Source organism: Takifugu rubripes, chromosome 7, assembly GCF_901000725.2.
Source record: "Takifugu rubripes chromosome 7, fTakRub1.2, whole genome shotgun sequence".
Classification (NCBI taxonomy): Eukaryota; Metazoa; Chordata; class Actinopteri; order Tetraodontiformes; family Tetraodontidae; genus Takifugu; species Takifugu rubripes.
This window is the reverse complement of record NC_042291.1, coordinates 4,638,071-4,665,214: the sequence shown is the minus strand read 5'-3', so window position 1 is coordinate 4,665,214 and position 27,144 is coordinate 4,638,071. Positions and strand designations below refer to the sequence as shown.

General features: G+C 48.4%; 2 protein-coding genes across 3 annotated transcripts in view; one reads left to right on the top strand and one right to left on the bottom strand.

Annotated features, from left to right (window-relative positions):
• The window catches only part of col6a4a (collagen, type VI, alpha 4a), a 24,973-nt gene extending 6,424 nt beyond the window's left edge, over positions 1 to 18,549 (top strand). Inside the window, exons 2-41 of one of the 2 annotated variants that reach the window (XM_011605217.2) lie at positions 564 to 659; positions 1,007 to 1,588; positions 2,502 to 3,071; positions 3,195 to 3,815; positions 3,899 to 4,459; positions 5,198 to 5,755; positions 5,941 to 6,519; positions 6,910 to 7,488; positions 7,568 to 7,920; positions 8,013 to 8,091; positions 8,166 to 8,311; positions 8,666 to 8,758; positions 8,922 to 8,975; positions 9,137 to 9,208; positions 9,287 to 9,313; positions 9,427 to 9,471; positions 9,581 to 9,634; positions 9,874 to 9,936; positions 10,378 to 10,443; positions 10,509 to 10,562; positions 10,820 to 10,855; positions 11,025 to 11,087; positions 11,155 to 11,217; positions 11,466 to 11,528; positions 11,609 to 11,671; positions 11,744 to 11,794; positions 11,888 to 11,923; positions 12,001 to 12,063; positions 12,133 to 12,195; positions 12,537 to 12,572; positions 12,658 to 12,694; positions 12,773 to 12,784; positions 14,187 to 14,680; positions 14,798 to 14,888; positions 15,437 to 16,090; positions 16,168 to 16,255; positions 16,387 to 16,529; positions 16,923 to 17,093; positions 17,803 to 17,850; positions 17,921 to 18,549. In XM_011605217.2, coding sequence (XP_011603519.2) covers positions 584 to 659; positions 1,007 to 1,588; positions 2,502 to 3,071; positions 3,195 to 3,815; positions 3,899 to 4,459; positions 5,198 to 5,755; positions 5,941 to 6,519; positions 6,910 to 7,488; positions 7,568 to 7,920; positions 8,013 to 8,091; positions 8,166 to 8,311; positions 8,666 to 8,758; positions 8,922 to 8,975; positions 9,137 to 9,208; positions 9,287 to 9,313; positions 9,427 to 9,471; positions 9,581 to 9,634; positions 9,874 to 9,936; positions 10,378 to 10,443; positions 10,509 to 10,562; positions 10,820 to 10,855; positions 11,025 to 11,087; positions 11,155 to 11,217; positions 11,466 to 11,528; positions 11,609 to 11,671; positions 11,744 to 11,794; positions 11,888 to 11,923; positions 12,001 to 12,063; positions 12,133 to 12,195; positions 12,537 to 12,572; positions 12,658 to 12,694; positions 12,773 to 12,784; positions 14,187 to 14,680; positions 14,798 to 14,888; positions 15,437 to 16,090; positions 16,168 to 16,255; positions 16,387 to 16,529; positions 16,923 to 17,093; positions 17,803 to 17,850; positions 17,921 to 18,096 — 7,683 coding nt within the window. In that variant the 5' untranslated portion in view covers positions 564 to 583 and the 3' untranslated portion in view covers positions 18,097 to 18,549. The remainder of the gene's footprint in view (positions 1 to 563; positions 660 to 1,006; positions 1,589 to 2,501; positions 3,072 to 3,194; positions 3,816 to 3,898; positions 4,460 to 5,197; positions 5,756 to 5,940; positions 6,520 to 6,909; positions 7,489 to 7,567; positions 7,921 to 8,012; positions 8,092 to 8,165; positions 8,312 to 8,665; positions 8,759 to 8,921; positions 8,976 to 9,136; positions 9,209 to 9,286; positions 9,314 to 9,426; positions 9,472 to 9,580; positions 9,635 to 9,873; positions 9,937 to 10,377; positions 10,444 to 10,508; positions 10,563 to 10,819; positions 10,856 to 11,024; positions 11,088 to 11,154; positions 11,218 to 11,465; positions 11,529 to 11,608; positions 11,672 to 11,743; positions 11,795 to 11,887; positions 11,924 to 12,000; positions 12,064 to 12,132; positions 12,196 to 12,536; positions 12,573 to 12,657; positions 12,695 to 12,772; positions 12,785 to 14,186; positions 14,681 to 14,797; positions 14,889 to 15,436; positions 16,091 to 16,167; positions 16,256 to 16,386; positions 16,530 to 16,922; positions 17,094 to 17,802; positions 17,851 to 17,920) is intronic. The other variant, XM_011605218.2, reaches the window with a different exon arrangement.
• pik3r4 (phosphoinositide-3-kinase, regulatory subunit 4) lies at positions 18,203 to 27,144 on the bottom strand. Its single transcript, XM_011605219.2, has 21 exons — positions 26,922 to 27,144; positions 25,804 to 26,558; positions 25,522 to 25,655; positions 25,162 to 25,372; positions 24,417 to 24,806; positions 24,127 to 24,261; positions 23,829 to 24,050; positions 23,572 to 23,745; positions 23,152 to 23,297; positions 22,869 to 23,072; positions 21,993 to 22,194; positions 21,742 to 21,833; positions 21,431 to 21,653; positions 21,174 to 21,339; positions 20,928 to 21,092; positions 20,646 to 20,857; positions 20,299 to 20,430; positions 20,132 to 20,232; positions 19,644 to 19,732; positions 19,271 to 19,391; positions 18,203 to 19,171 (listed from the first exon to the last, which is right to left on the bottom strand). Exons 2-21 carry the CDS (start codon positions 26,519 to 26,521, stop codon positions 19,001 to 19,003), a joined length of 4,008 nt encoding a protein of 1,335 aa, XP_011603521.1. The 5' UTR covers positions 26,522 to 26,558; positions 26,922 to 27,144; the 3' UTR covers positions 18,203 to 19,000.

Here is a 27,144-nt window from a genome sequence, read left to right as displayed (position 1 = left end):
AAATTAGCATGCTAACTAGCAAGCCCAGCTCATCTCTCATTGCTGAGCCACTTTAGGTCTCTAGAGGCTGTAGCCTGACTTCACCTTCAGTTTATGATCTCATACTTCACACTTTGAACCCATGAAAGCTAAAATTAGAATTTTAAGCTTTTGGGGTTCTGGTTGTAATCTGACTGAAGTCACTTAGTGCATGAGCCCAGTTTTGGGCTTTTTATCACTGCGCAACAGCCATTCACACTTCAATCTAGCTTTATAATTAAAACCAAGAGAACAGGAAATGATAGCCCCCTGTTGGTTGAAGGTCTCCATCCTGATAAAAGGTTGCAATCCAGGATCTTATTCTGCAACATGCTAACTAGATTTATGACTAGTGGTAACCTTCTCAACAATGTAAGACGGTTTTAAAATGGTCCAGATGTGGTTTTCTTCTCAGGAAATTCACGGTTGGTATGTTCTGTTTCTGATTAAGTGTGTGCAGCCGCTTCTAAAGAAAACGTCCCCCTGCTTAGGGCCCCAGATGGGAAACAGATCCACAGTTACACTCCTCTTTGACTTTATTGCAGGAAGAAAGAAACCTGAGAACATGGAGGGAGGGCGGAGTCTTCTCCTCATCCTCATCTTGGCAGCATGTTTCTATGGCAATGGTGCTCAAAGAACAGGTGGGGGTGAACTTTCTACATACCAGCACACTTACGTACATCAAACTGTGATGTGGGAAGTTTGTATATGTCTATATGTGCAGAACTTCATGTAAACACACGCACACACACGTACAGACCTATAGAACAGATGCTTGTCATAACAGAAACAGTGGAAAGAGAACCAGATTGTTGGAGTTTCCTGCCAATGATCACAAGTTTTTAAGCAGCTAAAACACGCATGTCCTGCATTTGCGTGTGTGTGTGTGTGTGTGTGTGTGTGTGTGTGTAGGGTAGAACGCATCCTCACAGAGCAAGACAAACGTGTATTAGCAGCATGGTGACGTTTCATTCTGCTTCCTGTCCAGAATGTGCCACCGTTGGTGACATTGTTTTCCTGGTCGACGGCTCCTCCAGTATCGGTACCGACAACTTTCAGGAGGTCCGGCTCTTTCTGCGCAACTTCACCTCAGGTCTCGATATCGGCCCTGACAAAATCCAAATCGGCTTGGCTCAGTACAGCAACGATCCTCACCAAGAGTTCCTGCTGAAAGACCACATGGAAAAGACAGCGCTACTGGCTGCCTTGGACTCTTTTCCCTATCGAACCGGTGGCACAGAAACGGGAAAGGCCATCGACTTCCTACGCACACAGTATTTCACCAAGGAGGCGGGCAGTCGAGCCAACCAGCGGGTGCCCCAGATCGCTGTGGTTATCACAGATGGGGATTCCACAGATGATGTGACAGTGCCAGCGCAGAGTCTGAGGAAACACGGGGTCATTGTGTTCGCCATCGGGGTCGGGAACGCCAACCAGAATGAGCTTGAGTCTATCGCCAACCGGCCGCCGAAGCGCTTCAAGTTCACCATTGATAGTTTCCAGGCGCTGCAGAGGCTGACAAAGGGGCTCCTGCAAACTATGTGTGTTTCAATAGAGGACCAGCACCAAGGTAAGACAAAGACATGGGTCAGTGCATTTCTGATAAAGTTACAGATGGTTGGTGTTGATGATTTGGTTTGGTTTGGTTTGGTTTGGTTTGGTTTGGGTTGGGTTGGGTTGGGTTGGGTTGGGTTGGTTTGGGTTGGGTTGGGTTGGTTTGGGTTGGGTTGGGCTGGATCATGCTGGACTGTGCGTGGCTTTACTTGTGACTCAAAATGGTGCAATGCAGAATGAGAGACAGTTAGAGATTACTGTCACGAAGAGCCTCCATGCTGTGTTTAACCCTTATTGGGAGCAGAGAACAGGTTTACATGAACAGGAAGAACAGTACAGGTTGCTGTTGTCACAGTGACGGTTCCAAACTCTAACAAGACAATGTGGCAGGAAATGCTACACAGGCACCATTTAACTTCAAAATGAACCAGAAGAAAAGCAAAGTTCTACCGATGAGAGAAACTGATTCCGATGTTCATAATAAGCAAACAAACGCTTGATTTGGTGTGACAGGAATGCTTTGATTTGCAAACATAAATCTTTGATTAATGTAAAGCATTTTTAGAAATGTTTGCGAAAGATGAGTGAATGTAACTTTGGTGTGGGAACATTAACACACAAATGTTCCTCTGGTCTTCATTAACAGCAGAAGACTGTAAAATGGTTCCAGCTGCTCCGGATGAGGATTTTGGTGTAAATCAAGCTGAAGCAGTCGCTTTATCCTGAAAACACAGACTTGTGAATGTTTTTGGTAATTTTTCACAGGACATGTGATGACACAGGGATATTTTGGTGAATTTGAATTGGGAAGAAGGAGTTGGCATCTTGTAACGCAGCTAAAATGTTGCCTGATTTAGATCCTGGATCCCAGTGTGGGACCTAACGTCATCTTCTGAACTTGTCCCTCTTTTCTTTTGCTTTCCTTTCAGCCTTGAAAGAAAAGTTTGCAGATATTTTCTTTCTGGTGGACAGCGGGTTGAACCCTACAGACTTCCAGCAGGTAAAGACCACCCTCAGCAGACTGGTCAACCAAATGAACTTTAACGCTTACACCTATCGTCTGGGTCTGGCTCAATATGGTCAAAACATCGATGTTAAATTCCTTTTCAACACTCATCAAACCAAAGAAGAATTACTGAAGGCAATTAAAGCTGTGAACAACCGCAGGCTTCAACCCAACGAGGTCCATAATCTGGGCAGCGCGTTACAGTACGTGTACAAAAACCTTTTCACAGCGGAGGCAGGAAGCAGGACAGACCAAAGCTTCCGCCAGTACCTGGTCGTTGTAAGTGGGAAGGATTCAAATGATCCTTTTTATAAGGAGGCCCGTCTGCTCAAGTCAGCTGGAATATACATAATCACCTTTAGCGCCGGTGCGTCCATGAAAGAACTAAGTGTCCTATCTAGTCCAAGGTACTCGTATCAGTCCATAAGCAACGCCTTACCGAACCTGAAGACGATCCTAGAAAAAAAACAGGAGGTGATGGAGGTTACTGATGGTGAGAACATTTAATTGTGTACATAACATGACCTTGAATAAGAATGTTATATCAACTTAAGTCAGTCTGTCGATCCAGAATTTCTCCCATTTTAAGGACTGTAACACTTTTCTATATTTACAGATTGCAAAGTGGCTAATATTGCGGACATCGTGTTCATCATTGATGAATCCGGAAGCATCGGAAGCGCCAACTTTCAGCTCATGCGTAGCTTCTTGCATTCACTTATCAGCGGCCTGCAAGTGGCTTCAAACAGGGTCCGAGTGGGGATTGTGATGTATAACGTGGAGCCGATGGCACAGGTGTTCCTCAACACCTTTAAAGACAAAAGTGAACTGCTTGATTTCATTAAAATTTTGCCTTACCATGGAGGTGGCACCAACACCGGAGCGGCTCTAAACTTCACCCTGCAGGAGGTTTTCATCAAACAGAGAGGAAGCAGGAAGGACCTTGGTGTCCAGCAAGTGGCAGTGGTGATCACTGATGGTAAATCTCAGGATGAAGTTAGCAGCCCGGCAGCTAATCTCCGTCGGGCTGGTGTCACCGTTTATGCCGTGGGTGTCAAAGATGCTGACAAGGCCCAGCTGGACCAGATCGCTTCTTATCCCACCAACAAGCACACGTTCATCATAGACAGTTTCACGAAGCTGAAGACACTGGAAGCGAGTCTGCAGCGAATTCTATGCCAGAACGTCGTCCAACAAGCATTCTCAGTCAATAGCAGAAGAGCTAGCATCAGAGAGGGTGTGTAGATGTTTCCTCCTGCAAAGCAAAGGACTTCCTGTTTCAGTAAAACTGATGACATCCATTTGATTTTTGTTTTTTAGGCTGCCTACAGACGGATGAAGCAGATATCTTCTTCTTGATTGATCACTCAGGAAGTATCAACCCTGCTGACTTCCATGACATGAAGAAGTTCATGATCGAGTTCCTCCATACTTTTCGCGTTGGGCCGCAGCACATCCGTATAGGGGTGGTAAAATTTGCAGATTCGCCTCAATTAGAATTTGATTTGCAAGCCTACTCGGATGTGAAGTCACTGGAGGATGCCATCCTCAATATTAAACAGCTCGGAGGTGGAACAGAGACGGGAAGAGCCCTAGAATTCATGAGCCCTCAGTTTGACCAAGCGCTGGCCACCCATGGGCACAAAGTTAAAGAGTATCTGGTTGTTATTACTGATGGAAAATCCACCGACAAAGTCAAGGCCCCTGCAGACAAGCTGAGATCACAAGATGTTGTGGTCTACGCAATCGGGGTGAAAAACGCAGATGAAAATCAGTTGCTGGAGATTTCTGGTGATCCTCAGAGGACTTTCTTTGTCAATAATTTTGATGCTCTGAGGCCCATTAAGGATGACATCATCACAGACATCTGCTCTCAAGACGGTAAACAGATCTATGTTCTGAATGTGGTATTACGAGCAAACCCACAGGCACTGCAGGGACACAAACTTCTACGGTTCCTGTCCCAAGCACCTGTCACGTTTTAGAACTCACTCCTTGGTAATGGGCAGCACTCTTCAGGTTATTCTTATCTCAGAGAACTTATCAGACCAAGCCAACATCGTCTCATCTTCTTAACCACTTTATCCCTTTCGGGGTCACGTGGAGGGGACACAATGGGTGAAGGCAGGTTTCAACCCTGGATGAGTAACCACTTCATTCGCTCTAAATTGACCAAGCAGAGGTGGATAAGACAGGTTTCCCCGCACATACGTTTAGCCACAACTTTTAACTATGACAGCCCTAAAAGCATTACAGTGGCTCACTGTCAAGATGCTTTGATGTTACTAAAGCCTTCAGACAGGATTGGTCTATTCACATTGGTCTATTGCTGTTGATATACTTCAGAATTCCACACATTTCTGGGAGGGGTCAAGTGGTTCTGTCCGCAGGACCAACCACAGTACCAACCATATCATTGCAACTTCGATGTTATTTGAAAACTGTAAAATGGAAGCCTTTGCCTCTGTGCTGCTTGCTGCTACCCCTCTAGAGGGTCTCTAAAGTTCTGCTAGTATTGGAAAGTCTGGCTGCTGTGGGCTGCTCTTAAAATACCACTTAAATGGTTCTTTTGTTCTCAAGACAAACAGCAAAGTTCTGACACATTTGTTTTCTTTGCAGTCTGCAAAGATATACCAGGAGATCTTATTTTCCTGATTGACAGCTCAGGGAGCATCTATCCGGAGGACTACAAGAAAATGAAAGACTTCATGAAGTCGGTCATTAAACAGTCCATTGTTGGCAAGAATGAGGTCCATGTTGGTGTCATGCAATACAGCACTATCCAAAAACTGGTATTCCCCCTCAACCAGTACTACACCAAGGATGAACTGTCCAAAGCCATTGATGAAATGCAGCAGATTGGTGGGGGCACTCACACAGGTGAAGCCATCACAGACGTTTCTCAGTACTTTGACGCCCGAAACGGAGGCCGTCCGGACTTGAAGCAGAGGTTGGTGGTGGTAACAGATGGTGAGTCTCAGGATGAGGTGAGACAACCTGCAGAGGCCCTGAGAGCCAAGGGGGTAATTGTCTATTCCATCGGTGTGGTGGCCGCCAACACCAGCCAGCTGTTGGAGATCAGTGGGACCCCCAACCGAATGTATGCCGGCCGGGACTTTGATGCTCTGAAGGACCTGGAGAAGCAGATGGCCATGGAGCTGTGTGATCCAGACCGAGGTTACCACTTCATTCCTACGCCACCGCCACTCATCCATGAGCTAACAAGAACACAGCACGACAGGACAGGACAGAACAAGATAGCACAGGACAGAGTTAATCAGGACAGGGCAATGAAGGAAAGGACAGGACAGGAGTGAAAATGATCACAGCTCTGTTTCTGATCCCATTTTTCTAAATTTCAGAGTGTAAGAAGACGGAAAAAGCCGACATAATTTTCCTGGTGGATGGCTCCACCAGCATCACACAACCCAAGTTCCGCAGCATGCTGAAATTTATGGCTTCGATGGTGAACCAGACGACAGTCGGCTCTGACTTGACGCGCTTTGGGGTCATTCTGTACTCCAACGATGCAAATTCCATGTTTACTCTCAAACAATATTCAGCCAAGCGAGAGGTTCTCCAAGCAATCGCAGCACTAAAGTCTCCTCTTGGAGATACCTACACTGGCAAGGCTTTGACCTACAGTCTACAGTTCTTTAATGAAGAACACGGCGGTCGGGCTGCACTCCAGGTGCCACAGATTCTCATGGTGATCACAGACGGAGATGCAACAGATCGCAATAGACTGGTTCCACCTTCATTAGCACTGCAGAACCAAGGTATTAGTGTTTTCAGCATTGGAGTGGAAGGAGCCAATAAGACACAGCTAGAGATCATGGCTGGAGGAGACAGATCAAAAGTTTTCTATGTTGACAACTTTGATGCTCTGGAAAATCTCTACAAGAACATCACCCACGTTCTCTGCAATTCTACTAAACCAGGTAAGAAACAAAAAATAATAATTCCTGCAAAGGTGAAAACTTCAGATGATCCAGATCTTCAGTTTACCTGAGATGGGATGAAGAAAACTACTGTTAAAGTAGAAATTGCAAATAGAAATAGTTTTATCTCTCCCAGAAGAGTCTGTTGGTTAGTGGTGCCCAGAAGAAACCTCATCTGTGGTGTGTTTGATCTAATGTTCTTCTCTTCGGTAATTCTGTGTATTTGTAAGATTTGTTTTATTATTCTCACTGGAATTTAATTTTATTTAAGAAATATTAAAATGGGCTATCCAGGACTTTCGAAATGGATCACGGCCAGAGCTAGGGTCTGTTTTTGACTTTTCTGAGTCCGGTTCCTAATTGAGGCATCTCCTGGTTTTACTTTGACAGCTTGTGAGAAACAGAAGGCTGATCTAGTCTTCCTACTGGACCAGTCTGGCAGCATTCAACCAAATGACTACATCACCATGAAGAAGTTCACCGTAGACCTCATTAAGAGTTTCAAAGTTAGCAAAGAGTTTGTCCACGTAGGACTTGCTCAGTTCAGCAGCAGTTTCCAACATGAGTTTTACCTCAACCAATTCTTTACTGAACAAGTCATCAGCAAGCACGTCATGGACTTGCAGCAGCTCGGCGGTGGTACCAACATCGGACTGGCACTAAACTCCATCCGTGAATACTTTGAGGCATCACGTGGAAGTCGCAGTCCTGAAGGAATCTCCCAGAACCTGGTGCTGATCACAGATGGTGAATCGCAAGATGACGTGGAAGATGCGGCTCGGCTCCTCAGGAGTCTGGGGGTGGAGGTGTTTACCATTGGTATTGGAAACGCCCATGACCTAGAGCTGCTGCAGATCGCCGGGAGTCCAGAGAGAGTCTTTACTGTAAAGAGCTTTGGCAACTTGGAAAACATCAAGCAAAAAGTGGTTGACACCATCTGCGAATCAAAACTTATCCCCGATCGTCCAGGTGAGTTATGTCAAACACAGCCCTTTTGAGGAAATATGACTGTATGTGTTTTGGCCCAACCGGACTCATCTTGTTCCAGGCTGCAGCATCGACATCGCCATGGGATTTGATATTTCAAAAAGATCTGGAGCTTCTGGCGAGATGCTCATCACTGGTCACGCCGCCCTCCAGACTTTCCTGCCGGAGATCGCCCACTACGTGTCCTCCATCAAAGGCTTGTGCTGTGCCGGTCCAACGCCCGTCAAGACCAACATGGGTTACCGAGTGGTTAGACAAGACGGAAGTACGCTGTACGATTTCAACTTTGAGCCCTACAGCAGAGGTGTGGTGGACAAAGTCATGACTATATCTCTGGCCGAGCCGACTTACTTCAACACAGCTCTGCTGAAGTCCTTCCAGGAGAAGTTTAGTCAATCCCGAGCAGGCGTGAAGGTCAGTCCTACTGGTTTACACACAAAGGTGATTCACCTTAGATCCTCAAGTGAAAGCACACTATTGTTAACCCCAGAGTGTTGATCTTCCAGGTTCTTGTGATCTTCTCTGATGGCCTCGATGAAGATGTGATGAAGCTGGAGCAGGAATCAGAGCTGCTGCGAAACTCAGGTAAAAAGTGTGTGTGATGGAAGAGCTGTTCTAACCGAGAGCATACTCATGAAGGCATTGTTTGTGCTGCTCAGGGGTCAGCGCGCTGATGGTGGTGGCCTTGGAGGGCACCAACAGTCTGGGCCAGCTGCAGATGGTGGAGTTTGGGCGTGGCTTCGGCTACAAGGTTCCTCTCAGCATCAATATGCAGAGCATCGGCAGCACCCTCCTCAAGCAGATTGTAAGTTTGTTTCGAGTGAAAATGCCTGCAACAAAATCACATTTTAAGATGTAAAAGTGGATTCAGTTGTGGAACACAATTATCAGAGAACAAAAGCACTTGGCACAAACCCAGAGACCCCGACCCAGACCCAGACCCTAACCTCGACCCTGATCCCAACCATGATCCTGACACAGACTCTGAGCCTGACCCTGGTCCATATCAGGGACATCGGGTACATCCTCTGTTTAGTTATGCTAACGACCAAAACTTGTCATCGCACCTAGGACTTCGCTAAAGGTCCAAATTTCTCTGACCTTCATTTAATTACAAGGTTAAAACTCCATTTCCAGCTGGTTTCTTCTTTACCTGCAGGACACGGTGTCGGACCGGGAGTGCTGCGGTGTCATGTGTAAATGTTCAGGACACGAAGGTGTCCGTGGTTCTCGAGGGCCGCCAGCGTCAAAGGTACCTGCAACACACCTGCTTTTGAACACTGTTGAGAATGTTTGAGTGTCTAATGAGGCCTGCTCTGACCCTGGAGTGAACACATGCTCCTGCTCCTTTTACAAATTCAACTTTTGTTCCACCACTAGACACGAACCTGTACTGACTGATGTGTTCTCAACAGGGAGTGACTGGACAGAACGGTTACCCAGGATTCCCGGGGGAGGAGGGTGTCGCCGTGAGTACACATCTTTACTGCTGTCAGAAGAGCTTCAGTCACAATAAACGTTTTAGACTGCAGCACAAGTAGCCAGTAATTATCAGGTTAGCACTAGGTTAAAGGATAGTAACTTGGAGCACTGTCGCCCTCTGCTGGACTCACTGTTTTTGTGTCTGTAGGGTGACCGTGGGCGGCCCGGACCAAGTGGTCCTCAAGGTGTGCAGGGTTGTTCTGGTCCAAGAGGACTGCCGGTATGACGCGCTGCTACACAGTATACTAACAGTAGGATAGTGTGGACCATTGACCACATTTTTGTTATATCTCTCCAGGGTAACCGCGGTCTCCGTGGAAACAGGGTGAGTAAGTCTGACCCACCAAGTGGTGAGATGATCCTGTGATCCGCTTCAGGCACAGATGCTGGCCTGGCGCTCTGACACTCTTTTCTTTATGTTTCTTTATGCTGTTTTAGGGTGAAAACGGAGAAGATGGGCTCAACGGTGTTGACGGTGAACAGGTACAGAAACCGCAGATTACAGAGAAGCCAGGTTTCTCCAGTCACCATGGTTACCCCGTCGTCAGATTAAACCCGACACCGCAGGAATGAGCCGATTGTTTTTTTTCAGGGAGACGCAGGAAATGATGGAAGTCGTGGAGAGAGAGGACACGCTGGAAACCCGGTAAAAACAAAACTCTAAAAGGTATTAATGTAAACATGGTTAAACGGATGAACGACAGGTCAGTTATTCCCGAATGGAATAAAATAAAATAAATAAAATAAAATTGGCTGTTGATCACATGTGTCCATGTTGTTATTGAATCAGCCTAGTTTTAGAACAGCCAGTGACAGACCGAGGCTTTAAACTGTTGACCTCTGACCCCCTGCAGTTTGAGTAACAGCTAAAATTGTAATCCTCAGGGTATCCCAGGTATCAGAGGTGAGGCGGGGCTTAAAGGACAGCGAGGACTGAGAGGAGATCCGGTACGTTTTAACAATCTAAAGATATTGATTTCCTGCTTTTTTTCACCTAACTAAAAAGATGACTTCAAACTTAAAAAGCTTGTGCTAATAAGACAACTGAAGCTAATCATGCTATCTAGCATTACAGCTATTCTCATGAATGGATTCACAGCTGGTTAGCCATTTAGCTTAGCACTGCAGGCCAAATCAGGCTTGATCTATGTTATTGTTGAATATCAAATTGAGTTTTAAAAACTTTACCATGTTTTTGACTATTGATAAATATGCAAATTTAAAGAAAAAAAATCTATAAAATTATTCTGTTAACAAAAACCAGTTACTGGACCTAGCTCAAACTCATTTGATTTCAGCTCTCTTGTTCTATCCTGTAGAAGTTCTAGGGACCAAAATAACCACCTAAATAACCCCCAGCATGTAAATGTAGACTCTGTCCTTTAACAGGGAGAACCTGGTGCTCAGAATACAGTTCCAGGACCCAGAGGAGAGGCTGGTAATCCAGGGTTGCCGGTAAGAACCACAACCTGATTGTATGATCTGAATGAGCTTCAGTTTTAACGTGATTAACTCATCAGGGACAACCAGGAGTGGACGGCCGGCCGGGCGAGAGTGGCGTCATCGGAGTACCGGTGAGAAGAACTTTTTGTCAGTTGAGCTCTGAGGGGGTCAGATAACAGGAGATTTTCTACATTCTGCTTTTAAAACAAAATTCATCTTTTTACAAATACTTTTTGGTTCCAACCCATTTTCCAAACTTTTCCAGCTTCGTCAGGATGCCAAATATAAATTTTTATGGGTTATTTTTTCCTGTCAGAGCTGTTAGTATCAATCCCAGTAGCAATAAATTAAATTATCTAAAGTGGATGGTTGTTTTTTTCATGTCCAGGGTCCAGATGGAAGAAGAGGGCCAGTGGGTGAAAAGGTACTAAAGTAAACAACATCAGCATGTTAGCATTGGTTTACATTCTATTACCACTGTGTGTGTGTGTGTGTGTGTGTGTGTGTGTGTGTGTGCGTGTGTGTGTGTGTGTGTGTGTGTGTGTGTGTGTGTGTGTGTGCGTGTGTGTGTTTGTGTGTGTTCTGAACTGCAGGGTTCGATTGGGAATCCAGGAGAAGCAGGACTCCCAGGCCTCCCTGGAGCTTCAGGTCCATTGGTGAGTGATGATGTCACTGAACAGACAGGGGTGACAGAACAAGTCATGGACCGTGTTGTCCTTGCAGGGGTCCAGAGGGGCCAGAGGTCCACCAGGACAACCAGGCATCCAAGGGCTTCCTGGACCTCAGGTCTTTGCTTCATCATCTTCTTGCTTCACGTTAGCCTTGGCAGTAGCTAAGTCACTAATCTATCCAATAAAATCAGCAGTTATTCCAAAAGTGCCACAAACATATCTTAAACGTATTTGCTTTGTCCTGATCAAATGAAAGGGTGAATATCTGTTCAAATGAATGAGTGAATCACAACAGGGTTCCTCAAAAAAACTGTAGTTTTCAATGTGGTGGTGTGTTCAAGGGCTGTCACATTTCTGTTGCAGGGTGGACCAGGACCAGCTGGGAGGCCAGGAGTAGCCGGACGACGTGGCACCAGTGGACCCAAGGTTTGTGGGCTGCATTTTATTTTCTCTGTCAAAAAATGCTTTTCTGATGGAACATTTATGTGTATTGTTTCTGTGTTCAGGGTGAACCTGGTGATCCCGGTGTGCAGGGTGTTCCAGGACCTCAGGGACCACGAGGACTGCAGGTCGGTATTTCAAAAACTGTTGGTACAACACGTGGCACAAATGTTGCTAATGCTACTACTCCTGGTTTTCAGGGTGAGGATGGAAGAGATGGTTACGGATCACCTGGACCTGTGGGCATTAAGGTAAACCTCCTCAGATCTGACACCTGCTCAGAATGTTGTGATGGCAGCTTTACATGCATAAAATATTGCTGACTCGTCATCTTCTGCTTTCAGGGTGATCCTGGTTTCCCTGGTTACACGGGACTACTGGTAAGTCCATGTGCGCTGAGGCCAGAGCAGCTTAAGCACAGGTCCTGCCGTGAGATTAACACGTTTCCTGTGTCCAGGGTGAGAGCGGCCTACAGGGGCCTAAAGGAAATCCAGGACCTAAAGGGAACACAGGCCAAACTGTGAGTGTTCACATAGTCACGTTTAGCCCCTCTGTTCCCATCGCTAACATCCAACTGTCTCATGTCCAGGGAAAAGCTGGTTTTCCAGGGGACCCAGGACTTTCTGGAGAGCCAGGTTATTCAGGACACAGGGTGGGTAATCTTCATCATCATCATCGTCACTGTCAGCAGCAGCAGAACTCTCCATTAAAGCCACTCCAGTTAGTTTAGATGAACAGTTCAAGTCACAAAGACAACAGGAGCCCCATTAGTGTCTTCTGATAAATAGCTAAGGAATGAAGTCACTTCCAGATGTTGATGTTTCCACACAGCCTGTTTGAATAGAAACAAGGTAAGACTATCGAGTCTAGCTTGAGTTCTAGTAAGAAGGTAATGATGGTACTTCTGACTTTACACCTACAGTCCATCTAATTGGTTGTATTGATGATGTTCTGAGTGAAGGGGGGTTGTTACTGCCTTTTTTTTCTCTCCAGGGTCCCAGAGGTCCTCCTGGAAGCAAATCTATGACTGTGAGTCACCGTCTAAGCAGCATTGTAGCTGCTAGCATTCCAGAATGTTCCCTATGAATTTTGATGTGTGTTTTCTGTCCCTCAGGAGTGTCAGATGATCACCTACATCAGAGACAACTGTGGTGAGTCACAGCTGGATTACACGTAGGTCACAGCTGGATCACAGACTGGTCTAATAGTGTTTTCTTCTCTCCCCACAGCCTGTTCCAGCAGTAAGTATCTTCATGGTCCGAGTCACTAAAGTCTCAGATCAGAGGTTGTGGTGCTGCCATTTAGTCAACTAAGTCTCTCAGTGTTGTTCCTGCCACTATAATAGAGGGGGCGGAGCTTTTTAATTATCCATCCATCCATCCATCCCTCCCTCCATCCATCCATCCATCCATCCATCCTCTACCACTTATCCGGGGTCGGGTCGCGGGGGCAGCAGCCTAAGAAGAGAAGCCCAGACTTCCCTCTCCCCAGCTACCTCCTCCAGCTCATCCGGAGGGATCCCCAGGCGTTCCCAGGCCAGTCGAGAGACATAGTCTCTCCAACGTGTCCTGGGTCTTCCCGGGGGTCTCCTACCGGAGGGACATGCCCTGAACACCTCACCAGGGAGGCGTCCAGGGGGCATCCTGACTAGATGCCCAAGCCACCCCATCTGGCTCCTCTCAACGCGGAGGAGCAGCGACTCTACTCCGAGCTCCTCCCGGATGGCAGAGCTTCTCACCCTATCTCTAAGGGAGAGCCCAGCCACCCTACGGAGGAAGCTCATTTCAGCCGCTTGTACCCGTGATCTTGTTCTTTCGGTCATTACCCAAAGCTCATGACCATAGGTGAGGGTAGGAACGAAGATCGACCGGTAAATCGAGAGCTTCGCCTTTCGGCTCAGCTCTCTCTTCACCACAACGGACCGGTGCAGAGTCCGCATTACTGCGGACGCCGCACCGATCCGCCTGTCGACCTCCCGCTCCATTCTTCCCTCACTGGTGAACAAGACCCCGAGGTACTTAAACTCCTCCACTTGGGGCAGGATCTCCTCCTTGACCCGGAGAAGGCACTCCACCTATTTCCGGTTGAGAACCATGGCCTCGGATTTGGAGGTGCTGATTTTCATCCCAGCCGCTTCACATGCGGCGGCGAACCGATCCAGTGATAGTTGGAGGTCACGGGCCGATGAAGCCAACAGGACCACATCATCCGCAAAAAGCAGAGACCCGATCCTGAGGTCACCAAACCGGATCCCCTCAACACCATGACTGCACCTAGAAATTCTGTCCATAAAAATTATGAACAGAATCGGTGACAAAGGGCAGCCCTGGCGGAGACCAACCCTCACCGGAAACCAGTTCGACTTACTGCCAGCAATTCGGACCAAACTCTGACACCGATCGTACAGGGAGCGGACGGCCCGTATCAGCGGGCCCGACACCCCATCCTTTCACCCCATACCTTTTCGAGGCCGTCCGAAAGTCGTTCTCCACGGCCTCACCAAACTCTTCCCATGCCCGTGTCTTTGCCTTGGCAATTATTCTATTATTCTAATTATTCTGCCACCAAAACACCATCAGGAGGCTTTTTTGGGAGTTTTTACTCCGTCCCTCTAAGGAACTTGATCTTTGTGGATCCTTTCAGATCACCCTGGGTGCCCGGTGTACCCCACAGAGCTGGTGATTGGTCTGGACATGTCCCAGGATGTGACCTCAGCAGCCTTTGAGAAGCAACGTGCTGCTGTCCTCTCCCTGATAGAGGACATCGCCATCGCCGAGAGCAACTGTCCGACTGGCGCCCGCGTTGCTGTTGTGGGCTACAGCAGCTACATAAAACACCTGATCCGCTTCCAAGATTACCACCGAAAGAAGCAGCTGATTGAGTTTGTGAAGAACATCGCCATGGAGAGGACAGGCAACAGCCGCAAGCTGGGCACCGCCATGCGCTTTGTGGGTCAGAACATCTTCAAGCGGGTCAGAGCTGGAGCCATGACAAGAAAGGTGGCTGTTTTCTTCAGCGGCGGGGCCACGCAGGACGTCAGCGACGTCGTCACCGCTGTGATGGAGTACCGCGGCCTCAACATCGTCCCCGCCATCGTCTCCCTGAGAAACGACCCTGCCCTGAGCCAAGCGATGGAGGTGAGCTCACCAGTAGGAGGAAGTTCACACGATAAATTCATCCTCCCACAACTAAAATAGGGATTATGTAGTGGGGGTGGAATCCTACGACCACTGACAGGTTGCTTTTCCTCTCAGGTGGATGACTCATTAAACTCCATCTTTGCTGTGTTGGGTAGAGACGCGGTCGCCGACCTGTGGAAGGTGAAGAACTGTGCAATGTGCTACGGTGAGACTCTAGGCAACCTTAAAGCAGCCTTGTTAGCATGACATGCTGTCTGTGAGGGCAGGAAGCACATGAGATCCAAAAATGTGATTTAAGGTGAGACGCTCCGCCCGTAGAAATGGTGCAACATGCTGCGGTGATTCTGACACACCAGGTGATAATTAGTTGAATTTGTGAATTAAGACAGACGTATGGAGGACGGAGGTGTCACATCAATCCAAATACTTAATAAAAAGACTTCTTTTGTCAAGCAAACTCAGGACGGAGCAGCACTGTTCTCGTTCATCTGTTAGCATTAGCCTTAGCCTATCACCCCTCGAAGATAAACTAATGTGATTAAACTGCAGGTATCAGGATTATTGTTGAACTTCTCTGTCTGTTCTGGGTTCTCCCCAGGTTCTCTGGGGTGAGTTCTAAAGCGACCCCAAGTGTGACTGTTTATGTCTGTTTGAACTTTGTTACCATTAGACTGCGAGCTATTATTGATGATAAGGTAAAGCCATTTAAAATGTTATCCACTTTAAAGCAGGTGCTGATTCATGGTTTTGCAGATCCCTGTAAGCGTACGGAGCAGTGTTCGTTCATCCAGGAGAAGGTTCTGCCTCAGGAGGCCGACCTGGACCTGGCCTTGGTGGTGGACGGCTCCAGGGAGATTCAAGCCGATGAGTTTGCCGGCATTCAGCAGCTTCTGGGCTCTGTGGTGGAGCAGCTAGCTGTGAGCCCTCAGCCACGCAAACCCGGAAACCAGGCCCGTGTGGCCGTCATCCAGCAGAGCAGCGCCCAGGATATTAAGCCCGAGTTTGGACTGCAGGCCTATCAGAACCAAAACCTGATGAAGAGACACCTTGTTCAGAACATGCGGCAACTAAGCGGCTCCTCGGCACTTGGTCACACTCTGGAATTTGCCCTGAACAAGGTTCTCCTAAAGGTCACTCACCCTCGCCAGAGGAGGGTGTTGTTCACTGTGGTGGGCTCCCAGACGGCCCAAGAGGACTCAGCCAAGCTGCAGTACATCTCCCAGAAGGCCAGGTGTGAGGGTGTGGCCCTGTTTGTGGTCACAGTTGGTAATCGCTGCAATCGGACGGAGGTGGAGGAGATAGTCAGCACACCCGTCCAACAGCACCTGATTCATGTGGGCAGCATGGAGGCTGGTGAACAAGCCTACATCCGCCGTTTCTTCAGGGTATTCGTCAATGCCCTCAGCAGTAAGCCCTGCCCAGCACTCCCGTACACAGTTTCCTTATTTCTGACAGAAACTTGAGGTCAAGTGTGTTTGTTTCAGAGGGAATGAACGCTTATCCACCCCCGAACTTGAAAAAATCATGTAACCAGATGTTGGGCCAAGGTGGTGGGCAGTCCTCCATACCTGGGTAACTTTCAGGAGGTTTTTCCTGTTCTACAGTGTGACAGAAGAGCTGTCACCCCCTCAAGACTTTTATTATCATAAGAAACCGACAGGAGAGATTCAGTCTGATATTGTGGTCATGCTGTCTGTGTCCAGTCAGGACTTGGAGGAGGTGGAGCTAAAGGACGAGGGCTTCCGGGAGCATATGAGAGGTCAGGCAGACACCAGCCAGCTGGACATCACTGAGATGCTGACCCGAGGAGATGGACACAGATTTAGAGCCGGGGGCAACCATAATGGTAACATGCTAACACTGAAGCTAAAGCTGAGCAAAACACCGCCAGATTTACTAATATAGGCAGATTCATAAACAAAATCTTAGCTGTCAACTATTAGCAGCAGGAACTGCCACAGTCTCACCCCATAACAAACAGGCTGCATTGTGGGTAATTGGCGTCTTGTAGTTTAGATGGTAAATGCTAACACCTTTAGCAGTGAAAAGTGAATTTAGTCGTTTTGATCTTTCTCCCCGTTTCACGCATGTCTGGAATGTTGGAAACGTCACCAGACTGCATGTTGTTTTCCTGCAGATGTGACTTGTCTCCTTCAAATAAGTGGACCTGCTCTTGTGGGACGAACGGTGTCGCTGCCCTGCTGTTCTGTTGTTGTAAATGTGTGTGTTCTGCTTGCAGCCCAGTGTCAGCTGCAGGTTGATACTGGTGTCCAGTGTGGGGATTATGTCCAACTATGGTTCTTTGACAAAGACATCGATGCATGCTCTCCCTTCTGGTATGGTGGCTGTGGCGGCAACGCCAACCGCTTTAGCACGGAGCATGAATGTTTGAGGACGTGTGGCCGCCGCAGTAAGTCCTGATGTCCCGCCGCCACCATCACTAACACAACTTTTAACCCTTTTGTCTGATTTTAATATGTTTTTAATCCCCACCTTAGGGACCAAACCTGAGTATTTCCTTTCCATAGTCTCAGGGCTACCATGCTAACTACAATTAGCATACAGCTGAAGCTGCAGTTCTGCCATTTAAACAGCGAGTTTGTTCACAGGACTGCAAAAATTGGATCACTGGGAATAATCTGATTAATGTAACCTCCAGAGTCTGTCCCCAAATAAGCAACATCGGCAGGAAAAACTGCCTTAAACAGGAAGGAACCTTAAGCAGGACCAGGAACGTCCTGGACAGAAGAGGGAAGCGGAGGAGACATACTGAGTGATACTGAACTCTGATAATAATCAGATTTCTGGAGTCTCGTAAACAGGCTCAATATTGGGCACAATTTAACTTTTTTTTGATAATTGAATAATTCACGCAGCAAGCGTGCAAACCAGCTATGGTCCCAACCCAGGCGGACGGCATTTACATTGACTTCCTGTTGGGCTCAGAAGACACACAAACAACAAACACACCAGCTGAGTGTAAATCAGCAGCAAATATCATGAAGCATTTGTTAGAAACTTAAAATCTGCCGCCAGTAACATCTTGATGAAGGTGGATGAACTTCCTGTGTCCTGTTGTGATCATTCCAGGTTTGAACCCTTTTCTCTCATGTTCTCAGATCCAAACGTCCTGCTGAAGCCAAAGAGACCGAGCTCCCTGTCCAAAGGTAAAAACCAGCAAAACACACACACACACGCACATGCACGTGCTTGTGAGTGATGTCCTCTCTTGTGCAGATGACTGCTTCCTGGGCCAGGACCAGGGGAACTGTGACAAATACAGAACGATGTGGTTCTTCGACACGGAGCAGAACAAGTGCGCTCGCTTTTGGTACAGCGGTTGTGGAGGCAATAACAACCGCTTCAATACGCGGGACGAGTGCGAGAACCTCTGTCTGAGCAAACGCCAATGAGGAGGGGAAAAAAGAAGGTCTCCACGACTCAAAACCTTTGATTAATCTTTATAGACACTGTTTACCTGTTAGAATGCATTCGGAGAACACTCCTGAGTCCATAAAGTAGAGTTGCATCCATTTAATCGACAATAATGCAGGGAGGGTTCAGCATGTGTCAGCTTCAGGGAATGTGGACATTTTTTTAGACAGAAAGTGTCTGACTGTTTTTTTGTGTTGATTGTTGTTATTGTTCAAATTGTGATACCAGCCACATGTTATCTGTGTGCGTCAGACGCTCTTTCTGTCTCCTGCTGTGACTTTGATCTTGCTGAAGTGAAGCTGAAACTGCAGCAATACATCAGGTCTAAAGATGCTGGAACCACTCAACATCTGTCTGAACACATCTGTCTGGTTTGTTTACTGACTAATGGTGCATCATTTAAACATCAAGAAAATAAAAAGTTAAACGTTCCTGCTGGACGCTTTGGTTATTCTTTATGATTTAGCATCAGCAGCTAATGGAGCTAACACCAGAACGCCTCTCCAAGTTTACATGTACTGACCAGTGGGAGGAGGGGTCAAATGATGCTAATTAGCCTTAAAAAGATTGACATGAGATTAAAGACACGCCCAACAATGTTGATCTAATCAAAGTCTTTCAGCCACCATGTTGGAAAGTTGATCATGTGACTTTTGCAGCATCTGAACCTGCTGAATGATGACGATCACCAAGACTTCCTGTCACATGACTCTACAAACACCTGGAGATGAGCTGATGTTGACGACCTGATGCATCAGTCACTGAACTCTAAATGAAATGAGCTGAAACCATCTGTGCCACATGCTGGAAACAGCCTGACATCACTTCCTGTGTGTGTGCTGGGGCGGGGCGGGGGCGGGGTCAATGACTCCTGGCACATCCTCACTTCCAGACTTTGACAATTCCGTCTCTGGATGAGGTGACGATGAAGCCCTGGGTGGTCTGGAAGGTGGCGATGTCAGTGATGATGTCATGGTGTCCTACAGGGAGGGCCTCGGGGCCACGGCGGGGGGAGTCCTCCGCCACGCCACTCTTCTGTTTACTGTGAATCTCCTGCACAGACAGAAAACACGTAAGCCTGAGCCCCACCGACCGCTGATCTGCTCCGAACTGTAGGGGGACTAAAATTCTGAAGACTGCGTATCTGCTCACCTGCACCACCTCCGTCCCTTCAATTATCTTCCTGCTGTACAGCACTGAAGGGCAGTGCAGCGAGTCGTTGGCGCCTCCAGCCACGATGTACGACCGCTCAGGATACGCCAAGTCCCAGAACCTGTAACAGAACCAGGACGGTTCTACAGAACATCGACCTTTCTCACAGGGCAGAAAAGCCTCCAGAACCCTCAGAGCTTTTCTGCTTTGTCCTGTAATCGGATCACGTCTGTTCAAAGCTCACAGGGCTTCAACACTAACAGACTAACATTCAGCCTCACTAGCTGCTTCTGTGTTCGTGTGAGTGTGTCTGTATGAGCCTGTGTGTGAGTGTGTGTATGTGTGAGTCTGTGTGAGCATGTGTGTTTGTCACCTTATCCTCATGTCAGATCCAGCTGTGAGCAGGAGAGGATTTCCATCAGCTGGGCTGCAGTAGATTCCATGAATACTGTGAGGAGATGGCTGCACACACACACACACACACACACACAAGCACACACACACACACACAGATTAACACCGGGATGAGTGTAAACTGAATAAAAAGTGTTAAAATAAACAAACGCACTGTATCACAGATGAATTGTCTAATTCATAATGCCTAACACACACACCAGCATCGAGTGAGTTCTGCTTTTCAACATCTGAACATGTTTACAGATGTTTTACTTCTGGCTCACTGAAAGGTCACAGATCAATGACACATATGCTTTGGTAAACATAAACAGGATGTGTTATCATCTGCGACTGATGCTCAGAGGAAGTGAGCCAGACTTGCTGAAAGTCTGACAGAACTGTCGGAATCTTGAGGTCGTGATGTGTTCGCTGTCGTTAAGAACTGTGGGAGATTCCAGCACGCACCTGCATCTCAGACAGCGGAGGCGCTGAACTCGCCCACAGTGTGAATTTGCGATCGCCAGTCTCCATGTCCCACATGGACACTTCATTGTTCCCCTGTACAGCTGAGGAGGACAATAATCAATAATCAATAATCACACTGATCAAGTTTAACAATCATCTATCCTCACCCGCGATGACAGATGATTGGTAGAGTGGATGCATGAGCAGCCGCCTGATTCGTGCTCGGGCAGGGTGGGAGTGGTTAGAGATGGGCAGCTGGAACCGCATGTCCCAGCATGCCATGGTGCCGCTGCTGGTACCTGTGGGGGAGGGTACCGGAGCTCATAAGCACTCTGATCATTCATCATTATATCTTTTATGATGTGCTGAGACAGGAAGGGGTGGAGCCTAAGGCCTACAGTAGAGATGCACCATCAAATTAAAAAGCAACAGGGTCACTTGACTCCACAGGTGGATCTATTCTAAACAAACATCAATAAATGTTTCTGGAGGGTTCTGGAAAGGTTCTCCTGACCGAGGCAGAGCCAGCACTGGTGCATGTCGACGCTGAAGGACGTGATCAGGCCCAACCGGAGGTCATGGCGGAGGGTCCAGGCATTGGAGTTGGAGCGCAGGTCCCAGCCCACCAGTGACCCGTTAACGGTGGCGTACGCCAGCACCGACTGAGCGCCCGAGTTAAAATGGTGGATGTCGACAGCGCAGCCATCCTCTTGCAGGTCCAGAGACCTGATAGGAAGTTCAGATTTGAAGAGCGGCGCCAGAAACGGTGAAAGGTGACCTCCCGCGGCTGCCTTACCTGGACTGGAAGGGTTGCACTTTGGGGGACTTTGGCGGTTTATTCGCTTCGACGGCGAGCACCTGGATGGATCCGCTGTCCGACGCCACAGCTAAATAATGGGAGCCTTGACAGAAGGCCAACGTCTTTACGTGACCACCAACGCGAGAGTAGGTCAGCACCGACCTACGACGACATCAGAATTAACGATTCACCCGGTGGGTGGATCGAGACTCCGCCCACCTGCCGCCCGCTGTGACGACTCACCTGGTGGTGGTCGTCTTTCCCTCCATTTTCTGACTGTCCCAGACTTTCACGGTACCGTCATTGGAGGCCGTGGCGAAGATGGAGTGTTCGTCAGACACGCGGATCCGGTTGACACCAGCTTTGTGCTCGTGGAGGTGAGCGACCAGCAGGCCTTTAGGATGCCACCCTGACACACATTTGCTGCTGTAAATGGGATGATCCTGAACCACGGCGTGCGCATGTGCGTGCGTGCGTGGGTGCACACGTGCAGCAGCTACCTGGTGGCGGCGGCCGACTCTCCCACTCGGCGCTCTCCATCATCTGTTTGGCCATGCGCTCGGCGCTGCACTGCTCCCTCTTCTGCTGCACCAGTTGCTGAAGCTCCGCTCTGCAGGTATTGATGCGCCGCTGGTAGGTGGGGCCGGTGGCCAGCGACTGCAGCGCGGGCGCCGGCGGAGCCACAGCGCTCTTCTTGACGTGAGTGACGGCCCCATCGCTGACCTGCGCACACAGTCAGATAGCAGTCGTGTTCATACGCTGACCTGTCAGCAGTTTTAGGCCAAGCAGCGATTGTTATGGTAACAGTTACCATGGCGGTCTGGATGGCGGGTGGTTCCTGAGAGCCAAACATGCTCTTCCACTCCTCGTTCATGGTGGAGTCCTGCTTGGGGTGTTTCCTCACTGCATGAAACAGGGAAATTGAGTGAAATTGCCAGAGTGGAATGGGAAGAGCATCTAATGCTAAGCTAATTACAATCAGGTTTGAGGTTATTCATTCTTTAACTTTCACACGAATCAGCTCAAACTCAGAGTTTGGTCGGACCCATCTAAAACAGTCACCTCTCTTGTCTTCAGACTCAGTTTTGGGTTTGACCAGGTCGACCTGGCGCCCGGTGATGCCGAGCGTGTTCAGGTCGATGACGCCAGTGTGGACCGCCTCCCCCTGATGGCTCTGCTCCCCCATGTTGGCTTTGGCCTTGTTGGACTTCAGCATGAAGTCTTTGAGTGCCAGAAGTTTGTCCTCCTCAGCTTCAGTCATTCCCTGCACAGCACACACACTGTATCCATCCATCACAGAAAATAGCTCCACATAGGTTCACAAGTCCCAAGGCTGTAATTACACTCACTATGGTTAGGGGACGATGCATGACTCAGCAGTTTTGTACTTTTGGTGGGTAAATTTAGTGAAATAGTTTATTGTATTTGGAGCTGAACCATTTTTTGGTTTTGGTTGATGTGCTCCTTTTCTCACTCAAACAGATGTTTCAGCTTTTGTGTCCCCTCTGACTCCCAAACAAGTTTTGTGTTACCAAGGTGGATGAATCATTTGACTGATATTCCGTAGAAACCTTCTAGTTGCCATATTTCCAAAGAATTTCATGTTTGATGACTCCTCCTCCTCCTCCTCACTGACCCTCTCACAGGGTTCACTTCAGCATTGCACCAACACTAAAGTTTAATGTTCTCACATGACCAACCAAACCAAAGACTGTTTCTCCTCCACATAGTTTCCTATTTGACCTGTATCATGTCTTGTTTTCTTCTTCAGGACGATCTACATAATTCAGATTAAGTACCAAGGGAAAAAATGGAATGAAATGTTCCAGCTCAGCTTCTCCCACGCCCCGAACAGCAACTAAAAATCCTCAGAAATATTCAACCTGAGGTTTACAATAATGTACAATTAATTCATACAATGATATTATTGCAAGTGACCTGTGACAGGAGCTTCTTCAGCATCTGCGCGATGGCGGGGTCGTCGGGAGCAGGGCATTCTGGGATGGATCCCATGCGCTTCTTCTGACGGAGCAGCAGGTGGCGGAAGAGGCTGGCGATGTCCCTGGACCTCAGAGCGTAGTCAAAGATGGAGCGGCTGACGGGCTCCTTCAGGACGCTGAGCAGGACGAGCTCCTTATCGATCTGTGGAGAGACGTGGCGAGGCTGAAGGATGGAGGGAGCGGAGCTTCTGCTGCCCATGATGACCACGAGGAGCACGCACCTGGATGATGGGCTGGGTAACGAACGGGTTGAGGTGGGGCATCAGTTTGCAGTAGATGTCAGCCACGTTCAGGTGCTGCGCGATGATGGTGATGAAGCCCACGGCGCCGTACCGGATCCACAGGTTTGGGTGACACGAGAATGGAGCTAGGGTAGCGTCACATGGGACAAATGACATCACACCTGAAGTCAGCTGAACGGTAAAACGTATCTCAAAGAGCTGATAGAAACACTCTCAGATTCGAGAGAGTGGGAAATACTTTAATATCTGACTGCTGTGATGATGACCTGAATTATCAGAGAGCAGAATTTCTCTGATCTTCTTCTATGGTTCTAGCTAATTACGCAAGAAGGACCCGGCAACAGGAGCTGAAACAAATGTGCATTTCCTGATGATCCTGATAATGAACATGATCGTTACCGATGTCGCTGACAAACTCGTAGATGTGCGGTTTTTGCAACAGTCCCAGCTGACACATGCACGTGAGCGCGTTCAGAGCTTTGTAGATGACGAATTCCTCGGTGTCACTCAGGCCCTGCTGGAGGAGGGGCTTCAGGATGGATGAGCTCTGCCAGCCCACGTAGGCCGCCACCCCTGCAACATGAGGACAGGACTCAGGACATCACATGACTAAGTCCTGCAGGAATCATCAGGAGACGTCGACGGACTTGTCGTACCCACGATGCTGTCAAAGAAGGCGCCTCGCAGGTGCCAATCATTCTTGTCGTTGAGAAAAGTGATCATGTGGGACAAGAGCACATCGTTGGCCTTCTGCCGGCCGAAGAAGATGCAGAGGCGCGTGATGCCGTTCTCCATCAGGGACTGCTTGACAATGTTCTCCGAGTCACTCAGCAGCGTCACCACCTTCTGCTGCACCATCTCGTGCAGTGCCTGCAGCTCTAAACAATCACCGCAGACACAGGAAGTTTGTTGGTGGAATCAACCCGCAGCACAGGACGCAGCGCCTCTCTGTACCTGAGTCGTAGTTTTCGTTGTGGTGGAGCGTTTCCTCCACGTCCTCGCCACTCAGATCCTGCTCGGTGTTCACATTGTTCTCCTGAACCAGCTCAAGGAAACGCAGCGCACTTTCGGCCAGGTGAGCGATGTTCTCTGGTCATCGTGGTGACAGAACAACAACAACATCCATATGAGCTGAAGTCAGAGCTGTGATCGGTGCTAACGGGAGTTTTACTTCTGACACTGTTGCATCACTTTTCCCATAATGCAGTTTTTTAAGGTTTAGCGTGGGTGTAACAGCGGCTGACCTGCATACGCCATCCTCACGATGGTGGCATCATCCTGGGCCAGGTGGGCGATACCTGGCAGGATGTATTCTGGGTAGATGTTGACGTCATTCCTCGGCACCTCCTTCACCAGAGCCAGCACTTTGGCCAGCGTGCGCACGGCCTGGGCACGCACGCGCGGCATGTTGTCGTTGCAGAAGTGCAGCAGGTACGGCGCGATGCGGTCAAGAAGGATGTCGACAGAGAGTCTGGAGGCCAAGTGCAGCACGAGCTCCAGGGCCGCCAGCTTGGAGTCGCAGGAATGCAGCGTCTGCAGACAGGAAGTGATGACGGACACCAGGACGATGAGACCCTGCTCCTCCCTGGAGCTCAGTATGCCATCGCTATCACCCAGAGGGGGCAATGTGGAGCCTGGAAGAGGAATGAAACCAAGGGTTGCCTGTATGTCGTGGAAATAGTGATTGAGAAGGACTTGAGGGTTTAATGTTCAGCCACTGTAACAGTATTTGTGTTTTAAACATGAGAGATGCTTTAATAAGTGACTAGGACGTGTCCTTTAACTCACATCCTTCACATAATTTTATGAGTATTAAGAGCACAAAGATCAGATCAGATTGGTTCTGGAAGCTCCTCCAGCACTTGTTCTTCCAGGCTGAACTGTTACCAAGAGGTCTGAAGGATTCAGTCATTTTGGACCTGACTGGCGGCTCCAGGTGAATCACGTGACTGTGCTGCTTTCTTTTACCAGAGCAGCAGATCTGCTCACCTCCACGCAGGTTGTGGAGGATGTTTTCCAGATCTTTGTGAATGACGAGCACCCGCTCGTCTGCAGACTGGAAGGTGTCTTTGGCGAACTGAGCGATGTATGGCTGCAGGAAGGTGTAAAAGATGTCAGGAAAGGCTTTTCCCCTCTGCTGCTTCAAATACTCCTCAGCTGTCAGACGCTTCTCTGGTTCCCTCTGGACCATCTGAGCCACCTGAGAGAACGTTTAGAACATCATTCATCAGAAGGTTCTCCACAAATGTGTTTCTGTCACATCAATATGCTGAGATCCAATCAAACAGATGACGAGCTTGGAGAAACTGATTGCACTGTAAGAGCCAATTAGCACACAGAGAAGGTTACCAGATCCCGGATGCTACGATCCTCAATCTTCAGAAGGACCTGCTCCGTCTGGAACAACCCTTTCCGGTAGGCCAATAGTTGAGAGAGATCGAAGAGCGGGACGCCCTCGGTGAAGAGCTCAGCAATCACACAGCCTGAAAACACAACACAGGAGAGATAATCTCAGATTCATCCTCAAATGAATCTAGCAGCAAACTATCGATAACAAGTTAATTAGACGCAGGTCCCGCCCACAGAAACAGCCCAGCTCAGAGGATGAGTTCTCGTTATCTCTTCGGGTACCTGCAGAGAAGATGTCCATGGCCTGCCGGAGCTCCCCCCGGCTCCGCTGGTTGTTGTTGGTTAAGTCCACCAGAGGTGTGTTCTGGTCGCTCTCTGTGGCAAACATGCTTCCATCCACAAACCTCTCAGGTGCAATGTAGCACGTCCGGCGGCGAGACGTGTCAAAGAAGTAGTTGAAATCAGCAGGATTGTCCTCTGGCAGGTATGTGGGCTTGAAGCTAGCAAAGTCTGTGAGCAGTACCCAGTTCCAGCTGGTCACCATTACGTTCTCAGTCTTTATGTCGCCGTGACGGACGCCGGCCTTGTGTGCCTGGTCCACGGCATTAAGGATCTGGAAGGCCAGCCAGCGCTTCTCCACATTGTTGAGGAAGGGCCGCGTGCTGATGCGGTCATACAGGTTGTCACGGACATATTGGCGAAACAGGATGGCGGCCTTTTCATTGAGAGAGGTCTTCTGGAAGGGCAGGCAGTTGTAGCAGGAGTGGAGACGGATCTTCAGCTCCTCCAGCTCCTGTTTGTAGCTGGTGAGCGGCAGTGAAGGATCCTGGATGGCGAACACTTTGACCACGACCAGACCCTCGCGGTGTTTGGCACGCGCCACCTTGAAGAATCGAGTGCTGCCCAAACTTTTATCGTACTCGTAGTCGTGGACGTCAGAAAAGTAACTGTCCACCGACAAGATCTGAGAGGGGGCGATCCCGGCCAACTGGTTCCCCATCGTGTTTCAGGAACCCCACTGGGAACCTACTTACTTCCTTCGGGGAAAGAAAATAACTTAAATCAAACGTAAATATTTCGTATTTTTAAGGCATTTCTGGATTAAAATTAGAAAGACTTAATAATTTAAATGCACGTCTAACAAAAACAACAGCTAATCACACTTAGTTGATGTTTTTAGCCTGTACAAAGAAATTAAACTCTATTCTCTCCTAAAGTTTGCTCAGATATCGTCTTAACACTTTTACCTTACTTGTAATTTGGCATAAATTAACCAAATTAACGTAAAGAGCTGACCGAGCGACCGTCGCGTGACCAAACCCTATCGCAGTCATCTAACCATCATTATCAACATATTTTGTTTACACAAGCAACAAAATAAACACTGATTGCTGTGTTACCGGATGTTTGTGTCAGTCGGTGTTGCTGATCGTGAACTTTAGGACGCTGCTAACGACATAAAGGAGATTGACCAGTCTTAAGGTCTTCGGATTGTATCAATGGACAGCATCGATGCGGCCGAGTAACAACAGCCTAACTCTTATAAAGACCCCAAATCAGCAGCCTGGGCTCATTATTTGTGGCTCCTTTGACACAGCCAGCTGTTGTTATGTATCCGGGTCA